This window comes from Lepidochelys kempii, chromosome 13, assembly GCF_965140285.1.
Source record: "Lepidochelys kempii isolate rLepKem1 chromosome 13, rLepKem1.hap1, whole genome shotgun sequence".
NCBI classification, from domain to species: domain Eukaryota; kingdom Metazoa; phylum Chordata; order Testudines; family Cheloniidae; genus Lepidochelys; species Lepidochelys kempii.
In genome coordinates this window covers 31,031,813-31,051,009 of record NC_136392.1, presented here as the reverse complement: position 1 = coordinate 31,051,009, position 19,197 = coordinate 31,031,813, and the positions used below count along the sequence as shown (strand labels likewise).

Here is a 19,197-nt window from a genome sequence, read left to right as displayed (position 1 = left end):
AAGGTTTACCCTGAAAGAGTGTAGCGACTGTTTTATAAAATGTGTCTTTTTAAATACCGCTGTCCCTTTTTTTTTTCTCCACCAGCTGCATGTGTTTCAATGATCACAGGATCTTCTCCTTCCCAGAGGCTAGTGAAGCTTAGAAAGAAAAAAAAACGCACTCGCGATGAAATGTTCTCCGAGCTCATGCTGTCCTCCCACACTGACAGAGCACAGACGAATGCGTGGAGGCAAATAATGTCAGAGTGCAGGAAAGCACAAAATGACCGGGAGGAGAGGTGGCGGGCTGAAGAGAGTAAGTGGCGGGCTGAAGACAGGGCTGAAGCTCAAATGTGGCAGCAGCGTGATGAGAGGAGGCAGGATTCAATGCTGAGGCTGCTGCAGGACCAAACCAGTATGCTCCAGTGTATGGTTGAGCTGCAGCAAAGGCAGCTGGAGCACAGACTGCCACTGCTGCCCCTCTGTAACCAACCGCCCTCCTCCCCAAGTTCCATAGCCTCCACACCCAGACGCCCAAGAACGCGGTGCGGGGGCCTCCGGCCAACCAGCCACTCCGCCACAGAGGATTGCCCAAAAAAAAGAAGGCTGTCATTCAATAAATTTTAAAGTTGTAAACTTTTAAAGTGCTGTGCTTAAAGTGCTGTGTGGCATTTTCCTTCCCTCCTCCACCACCCCTCCTGGGATACCTTGGTAGTCATCTCCCTATTTGTGTGATGAATGAATAACGAATGCATGACTGTGAAGCAGCAATGACTTTATTGCCTCTGCAAGCAATGATTAAAGGGAGGAGGGGAGGGTGGTTAGCTTACAGGGAAGTAGAGTGAACCAAGGGGCGGGGGGTTTCATCAAGGAGAAACAAACAGAACTTTCACACCGTAGCCTGGCCAGTCATGAAACTGGTTTTCAAAGCTTCTCTGATGCGTACCGCGCCCTCCTGTGCTCTTCTAACCGCCCTGGTGTCTGGCTGCGCATAACCAGCAGCTAGGCGATTTGCCTCAGCCTCCCACCCCGCCATAAACGTCTCCCCCTTACTCTCACAGATATTGTGGAGCACACAGCAAGCAGTAATAACAGTGGGAATATTGGTTTTGCTGAGGTCTAAGCGAGTCAGTAAACTGCGCCAGCGCGCCTTTAAACGTCCAAATGCACATTCTACCACCATTCTGCACTTGCTCAGCCTGTAGTTGAACAGCTCCTGACTACTGTCCAGGCTGCCTGTGTACGGCTTCATGAGCCATGGCATTAAGGGGTAGGCTGGGTCCCCAAGGATACATATAGGCATTTCAACATCCCCAACAGTTATTTTCTGGTCCTGGAATAAAGTCCCTTCCTGCAGCTTTTGAAACAGACCAGAGTTCCTGAAGATGCGAGCATCATGCACCTTTCCCGGCCATCCCACGTTGATGTTGGTGAAACGTCCCTTGTGATCCACCAGAGCTTGCAGCACTATCGAAAAGTACCCCTTGCGGTTTATGTACTCGGCGGCTTGGTGCTCCGGTGCCAAGATAGGGATATGGGTTCCGTCTATAGCCCCACCACAGTTAGGGAATCCCATTGCAGCAAAGCCATCCACTATGACCTGCACATTTCCCAGGGTCACTACCCTTGATATCAGCAGATCTTTGATTGCGTGAGCTACTTGCATCACAGCAGCCCCCACAGTAGATTTGCCCACTCCAAATTGATTCCCAACTGACCGGTAGCTGTCTGGTGTTGCAAGCTTCCCCAGGGCTATCGCCACTCGCTTCTCAACTGTGAGGGCTGCTCTCATCTTGGTATTCATGCACTTCAGGGTAGGGGAAAGCAAGTCACAAAGTTCCATGAAAGTGCCCCTACGCATGCGAAAGTTTCGCAGCCACTGGGAATCGTCCCAGACCCGCAACACTATGCGGTCCCACCAGTCTGTGCTTGTTTCCCGAGCCCAGAATCGGCGTTCCACAGCATGAACCTGCCCCATTAGCACCATGATGCATGCATTGTCAGGGCCCATGCTTTCAGAGAAATCTGTGTCCATGTCCTGATCACTCACGGGACCGCGCTGACGTCGCCTCCTCGCCCGGTATCGCGTTGCCATGTTCTGGTGCTGCATATACTGCTGGATAATGCGTGTGGTGGTTAATGTGCTCCTAATTGCCAAAATGAGCTGAGCGGCCTCCATGCTTGCCTTGGTATGGCGTCCGCACAGAAAAAAGGCGCGGAACGATTGTCTGCCGTTGCTCTGACGGAGGGAGGGGCGACTGACGACACGGCTTACAGGGTTGGCTTCAGGGAGCTAAAATCAACAAAGGGTGTGCCTGTACATCAAGGAGTATTTCAGGCAGGACTGCACGGAGGGTTCCAATAAGAAATGGTGCACCTAAGTTATCGTTGTTATTGGAACAAGGAGGTTAGCCTGGCCTCTGATTGATACATGGCTAGATTTACCTCGCTGCACCTTCTCTGTGAGTGACTGCAGTGTGATCTAGACAGGGGAGGAGGCAAATGAGTACAAAACAAATCTGGTCTATTTCTTGTTCTGACCCACTCCATCTATCTTTTACATCTTTGGCTGGCAGCAGACGGTGCAGAAGGACTGCATGCCATCCACATCTCATGGCTGCTCGGCAGAAGATGGTACAGTACGACTGCTAGCCATCTTCATCTCTTGCCTGCCTGGCATAAGATGGTACAATACGACTGCTAGCAATCCTCATCTCTTGCCTGCCTGGCAGAAGATGGTACAGTACGACTGCTAGCAGTCCGTATCGCCTGCCCGCTCACCATAAGACGGTTCAATAGGACTGCAGGAGTAAAGAGAATGACCTGGTCAAGTCACTCCAAATTTAGTCCCTGCGCCCATGTCTGCCCAGGCGCTCCCAGCCGACGTGGCCAGGAGGACCTCGGACACGACGAGGACGACTACCAATCGTATTGCACCATCTGCTGCCAGAAGGCAATGGGTTGCTGCTACTGTGCAGCAAAGCTGTACCGCGTCTGCCAGCACCCAGGAGACATAGGGTGACGGTTACCTGAGCTGGCTCCATGCTTGCCGTGGTATGGCGTCTGCACAGGTAACTCAGGAAAAAAGGCGCGAAATGATTGTCTGCCCTTGCTTTCACGGAGGGAGGGAGGGAGGGAACGGGGGCCTGACGACACGTACCCAGAACCACCCGCGACAATGTTTTAACCCCATCAGAGTGCTCCATTGTGAGTGCTCTGGGCAGCACTCTCAGATGCCCGATTGTTTGCCATTGCTCTGACGCTGGGAGGGGTGCTTACAGGGTTGGCTTCAGGGAGCTAAAATCAACAAAGGGGGTGGCTTTACATCAAGGAGTATTTCAGGCAGGACTTCACGGAGGGTTCCAATAAGAAATGGTGCACCTAAGTTATTGTCCTTATTGGAACAAGAAGGTTAGCCTGGCCTCTGATTGATACATGGCTAGATTTACCTCGCTGCACCTTCTCTGTAAGTGACTGCAGTGTGATCTAGAAGAATGAGTCCCCTAGACAGGGGAGGGGGGGAAGCAAATGAGTACAAAACAAATCTGGTCTATTTCTTGTTTTGATCCACTCCATCTATCTTTTACATCTTTGGCTGGCAGCAGACAGTGCAGAAGGACTGCATGCCATCCACATGTCATGGCTGCTCGGCAGAAGATGGTACAGTACGACTGCTAGCAGTCCGTATCGCCTGCCCGCTCACCATAAGATGGTTCAATAGGACTGACTGCAGGACTAAAGAGATTGACCTGCTCAAGTCACTCCAAATTTAGTCCCTGCGCCCATGTCTGCCCAGGCGCTCCTGATCGACCTCACAGAGGCGACCAGGAGCACCTCAGACATGACGATGACGGCTACCAGTCGTACTGTACCGTCTGCTGCCACAAGGCAAGGGGTTGCTGCTACTGTGTAGCAATGCCGTACCGCGTCTGCCAGCACCCAGGAGACATAGGGTGACGGTTACCTGAGCGGGCTCCATGCTTGCCGTGGTATGGCGTCTGCACAGGTAACTCAGGAAAAAAGGCGCGAAATGATTGTCTGCCCTTGCTTTCACGGGGGGAGGGAGGGAACGGGGGCCTGACGATATGTACCCAGAACCACCCGCGACAATGTTTTAGCCCCATCAGGCATTGGGATCTCAACCCAGAATTCCAATGGGCAGCGGAGACTGCGGGAACTGTGGGATAGCTACCCACAGTGCAACGCTCCGGAAGTCGACTCTAGCCTCGGTACTGTGGAAGCGCTCCGCCGAGTTAATGCACTTAGAGCATTTTCTGTGGGGACACACACACTCGAATATATAAAACCGATTTCAAAAAAACAGACTTCTATAAATTCGACCTAATTTCGTAGTGTAGACATACCCTTAGCTTCGAAGTGAAGCGGCTTGCTGACCCTGTGACTGTCAGCAACTTTTTGCTAGTCTTATGTTTAGTTGTTAGCTATATGTTAGCTTTAGATCAGGGGTGGGGAACCTATAGCTCGTGGGCTGGATCTGGCCCGCTGCTTCATTTCATCTGGCCCATGGCAAGTCTCTGCACTGCGGGCTGGAAACCCCGAGGTGTGTGCTGATTCCCCCTCTCCCCCCCAGGGCTGGAGCCGCAAGCTGGGCTTGCCAGGTTGTTAAAATTCCAGTTGGGTCAGCGCAGTTTCTGGAAGCAACGGGCATGTCCCTGCAGCCGCAAGGAGCAGAGGCGATCAGGGAAGCCCTGTGCGCTGCCCCAGTGCCAGCTCCAGAGCTCCCATTGGCCAGAAACCATGGCCAGTGGGAGATGCAGGGGCGGTGCCTGCGGACACTGCACAGAGTCACCCGGCCTCTCCACCTAGGTGCTGGACATTGAGGCCGCTTCTGGCAGCAGCAGGTGCCACTGCCCGGGAGCTGCCTAAGGTAAGCACTGCCTGGCCGGAGCCCAAGCCTCCTACCCCACGTCAGAACCCCCTCCCGCACCCCTGCCCCAGCCCTGATCCCACTACTGCACTCCAAATCTCTTGGCCCCAGTGCGAAGCCCCCTCCTGCACCCAAACCCCTCATCCCCAGCCCCACTCCAGAGCCTGCACCCGCAGATGGAGCCCTCACCCCCTCCCACATCCCAGCCCAGAGCCCCTTCCTGCAACCTGAACCCCTCATTTCTGGCCCCATCCTGGAGCCTAGGGGAAGCTCTGCGCCTCCCCTGCCTGCGGGGCTGAGTGTCACCCGCAACTGATATTTTTTTTCTGTGGGTCAGTGGTCCCTGGTAGAAAAGGTTTCCCCACCCTTGCTTTAGATAATGTGCCCATTGGCACTTTTCTCTAATTTTAGTAGTTTTAAGTAATGTTAGCCGATAAGTATCCAAGTTACAGGGTGGCCTCATGAGGTCTCTTGGCTTTGTTCTGTCTAGCATACAATAAAGCACTGCCTATTTACGATGGTCACATTAAGTACCTTTATTCATAGATTCATAGATATTAAGGTCTGAAGGGACCATTATGATCATCTAGTCTGACGTCCTGCACAATGCAGGCCACAGAATCTCACCCACCCACTCCTGCAAAAAACCTCTCACCTATGTCTGAGCTATTGAAGTCCTCAAATCCTGGTTTAAAGACTTCAAGGAGCAGAGAATCCTCCAGTAAGTGACAGGTTTCAGAGTAACAGCCATGTTAGTCTGTATTCGCAAAAAGAAAAGGAGCACTTGTGGCACCTTAGAGACTAACCAATTTATTTGAGCATAAGCTTTCGTGAGCTATAGCTCACTTCATCGGATGCATACTGTGGAAACTGCAGAAGACATTATATACACAGAGACCATGAAACAGTACCTCCTCCCACCCCACTCTCCTGCTGGTAATAGCTTATCTAAAGCGATCACTCTCCTTACAATGTGTATGATAATCAAGTTGGGCCATTTCCAGCACAAATCCAGGTTTTCTCACCAGCAAGAGAGTGAGTTTGTGTGTGTGGTTTTTGGGGAAAAAAAAAGGGGGGGGGGGTGAGACAACCTGGATTTGTGCTGGAAATGGCTCACCTTGATTATCAGACACATTGTAAAGAGAGTGGTCACTTTGGATGGGCTATTACCAGCAGGAGAGTGGGGTGGGAGGAGGTATTGTTTCATGGTTTCTGTGTATATAATGTCTTCTGCAGTTTCCACAGTATGCATCCAATGAAGTGAGCTGTAGCTCACGAAAGCGTATGCTCAAATAAATTGGTTAGTCTCTAAGGTGCAACAAGTACTCCTTTTCTTTTTTCTCCAGTAAGTGATCCGTGCCCCATGCTACAGAGGAAGGCGAAAAACCTTCAGGGTCTCTTCCAATCTGCCCTGGAGGAAAATTCCTTCCTGACCCGAAATATGGCGATCAGGTAAACCTTGAGCATATGGGCAAGATTCACCAGCCAGATACCCAGGAAAGAATTCTCTGTAGTAACTCAGATCCCACCCCATCTAACATCCCATCAGGCCTATTTACCATGAATATTTAAAGATCAATTAATTGCCAAAATCATGTTATTTCTCATACCATTATTGCCTAAGAGAATTGCATATATCTGAGAAATTATTGTTTTAGAAGTCATTTAGTGTCTGGACAGAGAAAAGACAGAAATGTACTTGTATGACTAAGTCCCTGAGACCGGCTTCCGATCCTAGCTCTTGAGGTGCCCCTCACCCCTCCGTCAGAGCCAAAGACCGAAAGTGCAGGCTCCTTATCCCTAGGGGGACCCTTTCTTCATCCAAATCCACCAAGAAATTGGCGGGCAAGACTCAGAGTGCGGGTAGCCCTACAGGGAGATCTCCCACCTATTCTTACTCCCATCAGCACTATTCCCTCTCAGACTTCACCGTTCCATGTAGTCCTTGTGTAAGCTCAGTTCCATATTGGTCCATAGGAACTGGTAGTGAGCTGACACTAAGCAAAATCAGAACCTCTGAAACCTCACTTCTCGAGAGACTCAGCACAGATAGCAATCCTTGACATGATTGTGGCGTCATCAAAGACCTTTGCGTTGAAAGATGCCAGCCGTGGCACCACGGTTAGTGTTCGTAACCCAGTGGCACTTCTGGCCACACCACTGCATCAGCTGGCACTGGAGTTTATGGCAGAGACTTGCTGATTGTGCAGGAGCCAGGGTCACCTCTTTTATCTGCTTTGCTGCCATTTGCTGCACTAAAACAATGTTGATAACTTCTCTCCCGCTACCCTGCTAGCCTTACGCTTTGCTCCATGAGCAATAGCTTTTTCCCATGGATGTGGAGTATTCTCATCAACCTCATGTGAGGCTTCAGGTGATAAGAGAGAATCTGGATGGGACCTAAACTCTTATTATAGGGGATTTGGACATTCCTCCAGGGAAGGATACTAGGAGACTCCTCCACAAGGTCCCTGGCTTCCCACACCATGGCTGCTGGGAGAGTGCCTGTGGGTTCCAATTTGGCCATATTGGGACCCGTGGTTCTCCTACAGTAGGGCAGAGCCTCAGTATAGACTCCAGCAATCTGCAAGGTTACTTCCACCAACCATGGCATCATAAGGTGTGCCAGAGCCAGCACCTCCCCAACCTTCACCAGGATAAGAAGAGGACTTGGATTAGGTCTCATTACCAGGTGATATATTGGCTCTGGTGGTACCGTCATCATCATCCCCAGTGAAGCTATTGTCCAGCAGACGCTCTATTAAAGCGTCTGTCTATTAAATTGATGACTTTTGGGAATTCCAAACAGCAACTTAAGAGGATTGTGCAGACTCTGCAAATCCCCATGGAAGAAGTTCAGGAGCAGACCCACAAATTGGTGTATATACCCCGGTCCTTCACACCAGGAAAAATTGCCATTCTGGTGATTGAACCCAGTGAAAGTATTGTCAGAAACACCCATACACAGTAGCTCCTGCCTTTTGTAAAATGGACAAAAATATCAGGTTCCACCCAAAGGGCCTCAGTTCTCTCATGTACTTCCAATGCCACCTTCGTTGTTGGTATTGAAGGCCAATGAAAAATCCCATCAGTATAAATCAAGACCCAGAGACAAGGATCCAGAGAAACTAGATTTATTGAGTTGAAAAGTGTACTCATTGATGAGCCTTCAGTTGAGGGTTACCATTTACCAAGTCCTGCTGGCTTGCTGTAACTTCAGGAATTATGAAAGAATATAGGCCTTTGTGACAAACTTCTCTCAGACCTGAAAGGGAGAATTTGGGAAGAGTCTCAGAATATGATTTTGTGGCTAAGGTGAGCCTACAAGCTGCTCTGGATTCAGCAGATACTGCTACCATATCAGTGGCAATGATCATGATGTATGCCTGTCTCCTAATTCCCATGGTCCCCAGAGTGCTCTGCAAGATCAAACAGGATTCAGCTAAGCTGATCCCTGTAGACCCAGGATGTATGTGGCAGCTTTGGTTCCTGGACATTCTGAACCTGTCAGCCTCCCAGCCCAAAACCTTACCTTTGTTTCCCGATCTTGATATCACAAAACAAGGGGGAAATCCTACATGTGGATCGGAGATATCTTTATCTCAGGGCATGGAGGTTGGCTGGTTGTCGATGGTAAAGTATGCCTGCTTCTGTTCAGTCAGGAACATCCTCATGTGGCAGTTTCTTGGGTGCCCAGGATTGTGGGTCCCTTGTCTCCAGTGTGAGGGAGTTCATCCTGTGTTAGCTTTTTGTCAGCTCCTGTACACCGCCAGCCTTTCAACTACTCAAACACACTCCTCAAGACTCTGCCAGCTCAGTTTTGCTTCGCAGGTGTACCTCAGTCCCCAAACCCCCTTTGAAGAGTGTTCTTCGTAGCATCCAGACCCTGTCACTGGACCCTCTCAGTGATTACCAGGTAAGCTGTTCCCCAAGAGACAGTGTGTACACAGCTGGAAGGTTACAGCTCAGGATCAGGTCCTTTAATACAGCACTGTAATCTATTTATGGGGTCATCAAATGAAATTAATAGGCAGCAGGTTTAAAACAAACGAGAGGAAGTATTTTTTCACACAACACAACCTGTGGAACTCCTTGTCTCAGGATGTTGTGAAGGTCAAGACTAGAACAGCTTAAAAAAAAACTAGATAAGTTCATTGGCTAGGGGATAATTGGAATGGGCAGTGGGGATGGTGTCTCTAGCATCTGTTTTCCAGAAACTTGGAATGGGCAACGGGATGGATCACTTGATGATTAGTGGTTCTGTTCATTCCCTCTGGGCCACCTAGCATTGGCCGCTGTCAGAAGACAGGATACGGGGCTAGATGGACCTTTGGTCTGACCCAGTATGGCCACTCCTATGTTCTTATGGTGAAAACAAATGTATAAAGTTCAGAGATGCACAGATTCAAGTGAGTATAGAGTAAAAATAAAACTGTTATAAATAAAACTAAAGTAAAACCCCATTTCTTGAGACTAAAATGTCACATGCCCCAACCCTTGTCTAAAGCAGTTTCTTGCCCTCAGTCTTTCTGCAGAGCTTGCTGGTTTTCAGTGAATCCAGGATTCATTCCTTCAGAAGTCATCCCCCTCTGCCAAAGGTGTTCCTCAGTGAACTGAATAATGAAGTGTTGTCCTGGCACCCCCTGTTATAGTTCAGTAGACGTTTGGTTTGGTTTGGTTGGTTTGGTCGTTCGTTCGGTGTGCTGGCGCCATATTGAATTCACACACGCTTGCCAACCTCTGTTTCTGGTTGACTTGACATGCAGATGTCGCTCCCATTGTTTTTGGCTTGCTGTGCTTAATTTACATTTGACAGAGAGACAACTCTGCCTGCCTGCTTGCCTGACTGGAAGAAACCTGTTTCTTCCTTTGGTTACAGACTTCAAAGTTTAATATTAGTAGATATACATAATTTCTGTTGTAGTGTTAATACATACCCTTCACAATTATATTAATGATCAGTGTGTCATCAGCTTTCATTTGATACCTTACATGACCTTTTTTTTATAGATAAATACTATGACTACAGTGTGGTCAGTGTTATGAATTTGGCCTGACAGGAGTTGCTGGTAGAACATTGAACATTGGCTCTTAGGCTCATCCCTCATAAATAGCAGGAAGGGACATTATGAGGGAAACTTACCTGGAGAAATGGACCAGGTTTTCTCACTTGTGCCAGTGGAAGTCCATCACCCCTCATCACTGCTTGATATCCTGAATTCTGAATTACTCACAGGAGATAAAACAAAGTAATTTATCCTTGAATTCAGTCAAAGTACACTTGGTGGCGATCTCAGTCCATCATGCACCTATAGACAGCCGTACAACCTTCTCCTAACCACCTGTGATCAAGTTCCTCAAAGGCCTGATTAAAATGTTATCAGTCAAGGACCCTGTCACTCCGTTGGCTCTGAGTCTAGCTTTGAACAGTTACCGAAAGGTTCGCTCTTTCATATGTAAATGAAAACTGTTTCTAGTCACCATCACTTCATTGAGGAGAGTGCTGCAATCTTTATTTTCCAAAAGACTTCAGACTCCCACCTCCATTACATAAAATCACTGCTTAGGAGTCGCCAGCAGTGGATTATGCATATGGACAATCACTCAAAGGAGAATGGGAAGTTACTTACCTGTTCATAATCAGAACTCCAGTTATTGGGGGTAGAGGCATAAGTGATCTACAGGTGTTAACCACATAGCCAGTAGTACCTCATTGTCGAACTTCAATGTTTTTCATGATTGACAACCTATTTGCACAATGAAATTAAATTTTATTATGCTTTTTAGCTCAGGAAAAGTTGAAAAACTCTCCAGGCATCAATGAAAGAGACCAAATTAGGAGACGATCGTCAAGGCTGTCATCCAATGGTAGTCCTGAGATAATAAATACAGATATTGTTACAACAACTTTTGCTGAAATTGGACCTTTGAAAGATCCAGCGTCTAGTCCAAAGGAACCAGAGGAATGTAAGTACTTTGTTGTAATGGTATGCTCTTGGGTCATTATGAAGGAGAGTTGTTTAGTCATGTGTTATAACTAATTACTAAGATGAAGTTTAAATGACTTTAACTTGTAAAGAAGATTGATAAAACTGATTTTATGTTTAGCTTTTATGTGCAGTTAATACATTAGAATCCACTTGAACTGGGGACAGATTGCCCAGATAATCCAGAGTAAAAGTTTCTCTAAGGTTTAAGGGATCCCTGTTGGAACTAGTTGAACCATATAGAATATCCATTCATTTATTCACTTCCTAATTACTATTTCAGCCTAGGAGCCCCCATCATAGACTAGCACCCCATTGTTAGGCACTGAACTAACCACAAATAAAATGACAGTACCTGCCTTATAGTGCTTACATCTGTTTGGATGGATGCTTTTTTTCCCTTTTACAACCTTTCTCCCCCCACACTAGAACAATCTCCAACTATTGTATTTCACTCTCTCCTTTGTAGAACCTCCACCAGGTACTTAAGATATCATGGTGTAGTGAGAACTGTACTGTTTAAATCAGGGCTATCAAGCCATTAAAAAAATTAATTGTGATTAATCACACTGTTAAGCAACAAAAGAATACCATTTATTTTAAATATTTTTGGATGTTCACTACATTTTCAAATGTATTAATTTCAGAGTGTACAGGGCTCACTTTTTATTTATTTTTTATTACAAATATTTGCACTGTAAAAAAACAAGAAATTGTATTTTTCAATTCACCTCATACAAGTACTGTAGTGCAATCTCTTTATCATGCAAGTTAAATGCGATTGACAGCCCTAGTTTAAATACCTTGATTGAGCCACTCCATTCTCTCCCCGACTTTCTCAGGAAATCCGATCTATTAAACCCAATCGGACTGTGTGGTCTATTGGAATCACTGGATTTGATGGGGGGCATGGAATGGCGTTAATGTCACGCTCCCCATCAGTACCTACCCTGGGCCGGGGAAGCTAATTATCCAACCAGTGGACCAGATTCAGTGATGAATACTGGTCATGTGCCACGTTGCTCATATGCTGAAAAGAAGACTGGATGTGATATTCAAACGCTAAGAGGGAAGGGAGTGGAGGTTTTGTTTCACACATTTCTGTTATCCACCTAAAACAGAATATGGTGAGACAAACACATCTGCTTTTGCCTTAAGTCTTCAGCATCTTGTGATGTAGAGCTGTATTTTCCAGTACTTTGGCTATCTGATGTTTTTGTGTATTTTGCTCCCACAAACTCCTTTTTTTCTTTTTCTTCTAGTTCAGTTAGAAATTCCTGTTGAGTCTGACCAAAACTCCTGTGAACAAGCACATCAATCTTCTGGAGATGTATCACAGACCACACCGCTTGATGTGAACAGCAGTTTAAAGGAAGAAAAAGTTGATGACCGTGAGCTCTCCTTTAAATCTACTGAAACCCAAGAGCCTTCTGTTACAGGTTCAAATTTAGATTTAACAAATTTAAAATGTGATGCCTTTGTATTTTTGTGTATTTATGATAGAACACTGGCACTAGGCACCTTTTTTCTTTTCAAACATTTCTCTATTACATGATTATTTACAAATTAAAAAAGGGGGGGAGCATTTCTATGAATGCTGTATAAAGGAAAAATACATGCTTTGGGTTTTGATGCTCTGAGTTTTGCTATTATAGGTTAACTTTGGGGTAATTATGAACAATTTTTTGTAAACATAGTGGTAATTTTGCATTTCAAATTATTAGGTTTTAGCTATGTGAAAGGTAGGGTAACTCTACAGTCTCATATATGCAATAACCATACAATCATGATTAATATATTTGTGTTTTGTGGTCCAAAATAAGATTAAACTGATGTTTAAAGTGATATTAATTTCTTTAGTATATTTCCCCCCTTTTTATCATCACTGCAGGAGAGAGTTAAGGTTGTTGGGGTATCCTAACTGTGCATTTCCAAATTGTAACATGTATGGATTTCCTTAAATTAACCTTAACTTTGAATTTTCTGGAGTTATAATTCTTCTTTGTGGGGATGATTAACATCTCTTTAATGTTTCTTTACCCTAAACATCATAATACGTACTTTCGATCTTCACTCCATTTTAACATAGTTGTTGTGTGGGAGTTTTATGTATTTTATAATTAGAATTTTCATACATAAACAACAAATTAGAAGCCCCAAGAGAGTGTCATGCTGTGAAAATTCCAGTTATTTGAAGATAAGTTTTAAAAATTAACTTTTAAGGCTTGATTCATCAATTCTTGCCTGTGTATGCCATTCTGAACTAGTGCAAAGCAGCGAGAGCATCTTGAGCGATTATACTGGATTTACAGCTGCCTGACATTGTTAGAGTACTAGATTATACACACTTGATTCCTTCTATGTCCCTGTGTACACATACCTCACAGTCCCTTTCCCTCCATCTCCCATCTCTGTTAAGTAGATCTGATGCAAAAATAGATTTTTTTTTTAAAAGAAATTTTGGGGATTAAGGGTCATCTTTTGCTGCTGTTCTTCATAACCAAAAGTTTCTTCAGGAGTAGCTTTGGCACAAAATCTCCTTCAGAGAAATTCCTTAAGTTCCCTCTTTCAAAATGACTGCCATTTTCCACTGTTCTCAATGGGACTGAGATACAATCTACCCTCAGCTAGGATGGGCCCTGTTTCCCATTGTTCCCGGTGGCAATGAAGCCAAACAACCTTCAGGGAAGATGCCCCTAGGAACACTGTTAAGAACTGGTGAATTAGGTGGTGGCCATCTTTACTAAGGGTATCCTGTGGCCTCAGTCCTGTTCAAAACAATGGTTGATCATGACCATTTTGAAAGAGGAGAATTTTTGTGTATCCCTGAAGGAGATTACTAATCTTCAGCCTTTGACAAACTTTGTTATAAAAATAACGGAAGGGAAAAATCCTACCTGTCACATCAGCTCCACTCAATCTTTACCTCTCTGCCAATGTCTGCTGATAGACAATACGTTAGAATTTGTAAATTCTGAATGATCTTCTTTGACACAGAGTATTCAGTTTCTTAAAGGACTCATTTTTAAATTAATTTTTATAAATTAGTTAATAGATTTACATGTAAATTCTTAGAACATTAATTCTGCAAGTGCTGTGATTTCAGTGGGTACAATATGCTCTATTCATACATAAAGTGGTTGAACTTCAAATGCAAACTCAGCCTTAACTATGGAGCTGCAGTTGATGCCTCCATATAATATGATTTTGGATTATGACGTTCTCATATGTATGGTACTTAATTTATATTCTATAATTTAATAGAACTAGTGACTATTGGAAAAGGGTTAAAGGCATGGTAATGTAATTCATGCAAATCAACTTAGGTTTATGAAAAACACATCCTATCACATTAACTGGATAGCTTTTTTTTTATTGCAAGTTTGGTTGATAAAGGTAATGTTGATATTTGACTTGGTAACACATGGCGTTTTGATTAAAAAAACTGGTATTATATAAAATTAACATGGCACACTTTGGGTTAAAAACAGGCTAACGTATCGGTATCAAGATGTAATTATAAATAGGGAATTGTCATTGAGCAGGTGTGTTTGCAGTCCTGTTGGAATTGGTTCTTGGCCTTATGCTATTTAATTTTTTTTTAATCAGTGACCTGGGAGAAAATATAAAATGATCACTGATAAAGGATGCAGATGACACACATGTTGGGGGACTGGTAAAAAATGAACAGGGAAAGTCACTGATACAGAATAATCTGGGTCACTTGGTAAACTGTACTCAAGTAAATCACGTGTTTTAATATGGCAAAATTTAAATGTATATGCCAAGGAACAAAGAAAGTAGGCCATACTTACAGGTTGGGGGACTCAATCTTGGGAAGCAGTGACTCTGAAAAAGATTTGGTGATTGTGGTGGATAATCGGCATAAGATTCCAGTGTGATGCTGTGGCCAAATAGAGCGAGTGTGATCCTGGGATGCATAAACAGGGGGATCTTGAGTAGGTGTAGAGAGCTTATTTTGCCTCTGTATTTGGCACAGGTGCAACCACTGCTGGAATATTGTATCCCTTTCTTGTGTCCATAGTTCAAGAAGGATGCTGATAAATTAGAGAGGGTTCAGAGAAGAGCCACGAGAATGATTCAAGGATTAGAAAACATGCCTTATCGCAGTAGATTCAAGGAGCTCAGTCTCCTTAGTTTAATAAAGAGACAGTTACAGGGTGACTTGATTAGTCTATAAATATCTACATGGGGAACAATATTTAACAGTGGACTCTTCAGTCTAGCAGAGAAAGGTAAAACATGATCCAGTGGTTGGAAGTTGAGGCTAGACAAATTCAGACTGGAAATGAGATGTTAATTTTTAACAGTGAGAGTAATTAATCATTGGAACAATTTATCCAGGTTTTGTGGTGGATTATCCATTATTGACCATTTTTAACCCAAGATTGGATGTTTTGGGGGAAGTTCTTTGCCCTGTGTTATACAGTAGGCCAGATTAGATGATCACAACGGTCCCATTTGGCGTTGGGAATCTATAACAGGGAAAGGTTGTAAAACATTTGGATTAACAGTTAACTTTAATAAAAAGCTAGAAAAGGGAAAGCTACCATGATACCTTTATATATTCATTTAGAATGCAAAGTTTTTAAGTAGTTTCAAAAATGTTTGATTCCAAATAATTATAAACTGAAATGCTGAAAGTAGCTGAAAATTGGTTTTTCCTTTAGTTACCTCTCAAGATCTGAATTCAGAGTTCTGTTTCCTTTACAAGAGTTGAAGGCATCACTAACTATAGCAGTATAAAGAATACTTTTTCTTGTAATATCAAATATTACAGTAGAAACAGACAACCCAGAGCAATCTTAACTCGGGTTCTGACACCTTTTAAAATGTGTTTATTTGTGATCTGTACATCCACATGTTTTGTAATGATTTGGGATCTCAAACAGTATGTTCTATTAGTTTTAGAAAAAATTCAAGTAATCCTTTGAATTAAAAATTAAAACAATTGCAAATCTTTTCCTCCTTCACTTGCCTCCCAGGTCTTGAGTTCAGGATTCCACATGTTCCCTACAGTAGTCTGGATCCTGACGTCTTTTCCCTCTTAGAACCCTCCTCCTGCTGAGGTGAGAAGGTGTTTGAGCTGGGATTGTATGGGGCTGGAGGAGGAAAAGGACAAAACAGGAGCTTTAGTTGAATGTCTGTTGGAATTCCAAGAGGGAGTTTCTCAGGTTTCTAGTGCAGAGCTCTGTGAAGCACACCTGCAGCTGCTGTCAGATGGAAGCTCTGCTTACTACAGGGCACAGTAGAAGAGGATAATGCTGGTGTGCAATCAAATATTCATGAATTCAAGGAACACTAATCCCCCTCACTTGCCCTTTTTCTTACATTCACAAACCTGTTTGGTCCCTTGCCTAGGAGAAGGGAAATCTGCAGTTAGCTCATGACCCTGGAGTGTGTGTAGTTTTGTTTTTGCCCATGTAGAGATGAGCTTTGACTGTGCATACATCTCTGAGAATTCTGTAGAAAACTGGCAGTGCCTTAATCATTTCAAGAGTCGTAAGATAACTTGATTGACTTTGATTGCCAGACTGCAAATGGGAGAGCTTGCTCAGGCCATGGCTGTTCTAAAGAAACATAGAAGTTGATTTAGGGTATGAGACTGAATGAACTATTGAAACTCTAAAGGCACAATAAATACGGTATATAATGGTGCATGGTGTACTTGTCCCTACCTCAAAAATTCTGGTCTTTTCTTTGTGGTTTCTTTTCCTCTGACTCTGGTTTGGGGTCATTAAACGTAGGCTGCTGGAAATCAGAGGTGATTTTCTGGATTTGACATTTCATTTTCCACTTCTTCTAGTAAAATATACATAATATAAAAATGTCAAGTATTTATAGATGGACATACACAAGATATGCTGAATGTAACTACACTGAGTTTGTTTTGCTGACATTTCATTGGAAAGATTTTAAGAATAGGAATCATTCACTTATTTTTTCAAAGAGTAAGTGCTGTCAGAAAGTAAAAGTAAAACATTAATTTGATAGCATATTCAGTTATCATAGAAATGTAGGGCTGGAAGGGATCTCAAGTGGTAATGAAATCCAGCCCCCTGTGCTGAAGCAGGACTAATTAAACCTAGCCCATCCCTGACAGTTCACGAAAGCTTATGCTCAAATAAATTTGTTAGTCGCTAAGGTGCTACAAGTACTCCTTTTCTTTTTGCGAATACAGACTAACACGGCTGCTACTCTGAAACCTATCCAACCCATTGTTAACCATGGAAGCCTTTAAGTGGTTATACTTATCAGAGAACCAGTCTCTGTTGATTTGACCAAAATAGATTTTCTGTGATTAAAAGTGTTAGTATTATTGATTACTATCAGTGAATGCAGCCATATCTGTAGCGTAACTGTCTTGCATCCCATCGCAGACTTGACTGCATGATCTTCTCAGGAGAAATTATCAATATATTCACTTTAAATGAGAAGCACATCAGCAGTAGGCAGTCATGGGAGATATCACTGAGATCCATCTTTTTCCCATCTATCCTGGGTTCCAGGGTGCACATCCATCCCTCGCAGACCATTGACCCCAAACTGTTATCTGATGAACAAAAAAAGTTCTATCATTCCATAAACATACAGGTAGCCTACGTTGGGATGCAGTAAAACTAAGATTGTGACATTGGGGAGTGGCCAACTTACTTTGGTGTGTCTGCACTTGACTCTCCGTGTCCCTTTTTATTTCCTTAGAAACTGACAACTTGGTCAACCAGTCTCAGAATAACTTTGTTCTTCTGCAGATTTAAGGCAGGCCTATTCTAGCAGGTTTTGGTAACATAACTATGTTGGTGAGGGGTGTGATTTTTGCCAGCATCGCTGTGCTGCTAAAAGCTCTAGTTACTTGTTATAAAAGTGCTTATACCGATGTAGCTGATGCCAGTCAGGGATCTGAAATATGCTATATCAGTGTAAGCACTTGTATCAATATAAAACTGTTTCTTCACTAGGAACATTTGCTGCTTTAACCATATTGATATAATTAAACTGGCAGAACTATCTAGTGGAGACTAGTCCTTAGGAATCAGCTCCTTTTGCTTGTAAAACTTGCACTCCAGGTAGTAACCAGGTTCCACTCTAACTCTCCTCTTCATCCCTCATTTGTCTTTAAAAAGGATAATGAAAACTCTTGGTTTTAAATATGCATTGTTCTAGCTGTATGCCTGGTTTATCTTGTGCTGACTCTGTGTCTGTGTATTCTTGTCTCTCAAAGAGGGGTTGTATCTGTGGAGATGAAAGCAAAAAAAGGTGCTTTGTGTGGTTTTAAAGCTGAATTGATTCATTCCATGAATGAATCATCCAAATATCTTAAATGACCAAACAGGAAAGTTGCTTCAGCTATTTGTTTTTGAGAGTTCAGCTTGGATACCTTGTTGAGCAACCATATCCGCAGACTGCCTTTACTGTTGTGTGCATGCTCTTAAATTGGCAATGTAAGATCCTGGAAATCGGAGATGGAAATGACCTACCATCTCAGGAAAATGGAGCATTCTTCCCTAATATTTTCATCTGTTGTTTGTACAGCTTAGTTCTAATGTCACAAGGAATAGAATTTCCATCTCTTCCTTTTGGGAGAATATTCCAAAGTCAAGTAAAATGACTAGCCTTCATTTTTAATCCTTGGCTGTGTGTGGTATTGGTGCTGCATGTTTAGCTGTGAGATTGTTGTGTAATTTGCATGCAGCGCGCACACAATCTGTATGTGTGGGAACATTAACAATAACTTTTTAAACATAAAACTGCTTAAAAACTGGTGTCTTCTCTGTTACCTGCTGAGAGTTGAGTTCAGGGTTCGGTTTGTGCAGCCACATCCATCTCAAAACATGACACACTGCACTGTTTAGCATTGCTAACCAATTCAAAATGTGCATCTATTATACTTTTCATTGCTTGTTAGGCTTTTAATGTATACCTTCATGTATAGTATACTTAACATAGGCAAAATATTGCTTTATGCAACTTAAATTTTAAATTTCCTGAAGTTTTGATATAATTTTCAACAATAGTGTTGCATGTGACTGATACATACATACATTTTATAAAAATATATATATAAAAATTAGTTAAAATTTTAAAGGATAATGGTCATATTCTGCTACTGTATTTGAATTGGTAAAAAATGATGAGGAAAAAAGATTACTGGTACAGTAGATTTCCATCTTGTGGATCTCCTGCTTCTGAGGGGTGACTGGTTGATGGGAATTAACTCAGTCAAGAGGCATTCCAACTAATAGGATGTGAGCCAGAGTGCTCATCAGCTGTTCTGACAGCTAGTACGAGTTTTCTCTTCTGTCTGCGAACAGGCTCAAAATC

General features: G+C 43.5%; 1 protein-coding gene across 10 annotated transcripts in view; it reads left to right on the top strand.

Annotated features, from left to right (window-relative positions):
• Positions 1-19,197, top strand: part of PHF20 (PHD finger protein 20) — a 190,047-nt gene that overhangs the window by 70,330 nt on the left and 100,520 nt on the right. For 9 of the 10 annotated variants that reach the window (XM_073310018.2, XM_073310016.2, XM_073310011.2 and 6 more), the window contains 2 exons: positions 10,655-10,834; positions 12,117-12,293. In XM_073310018.2, the coding sequence (XP_073166119.2) occupies positions 10,655-10,834; positions 12,117-12,293 (357 nt within the window). The remainder of the gene's footprint in view (positions 1-10,654; positions 10,835-12,116; positions 12,294-19,197) is intronic. The other variant, XM_073310010.2, reaches the window with a different exon arrangement.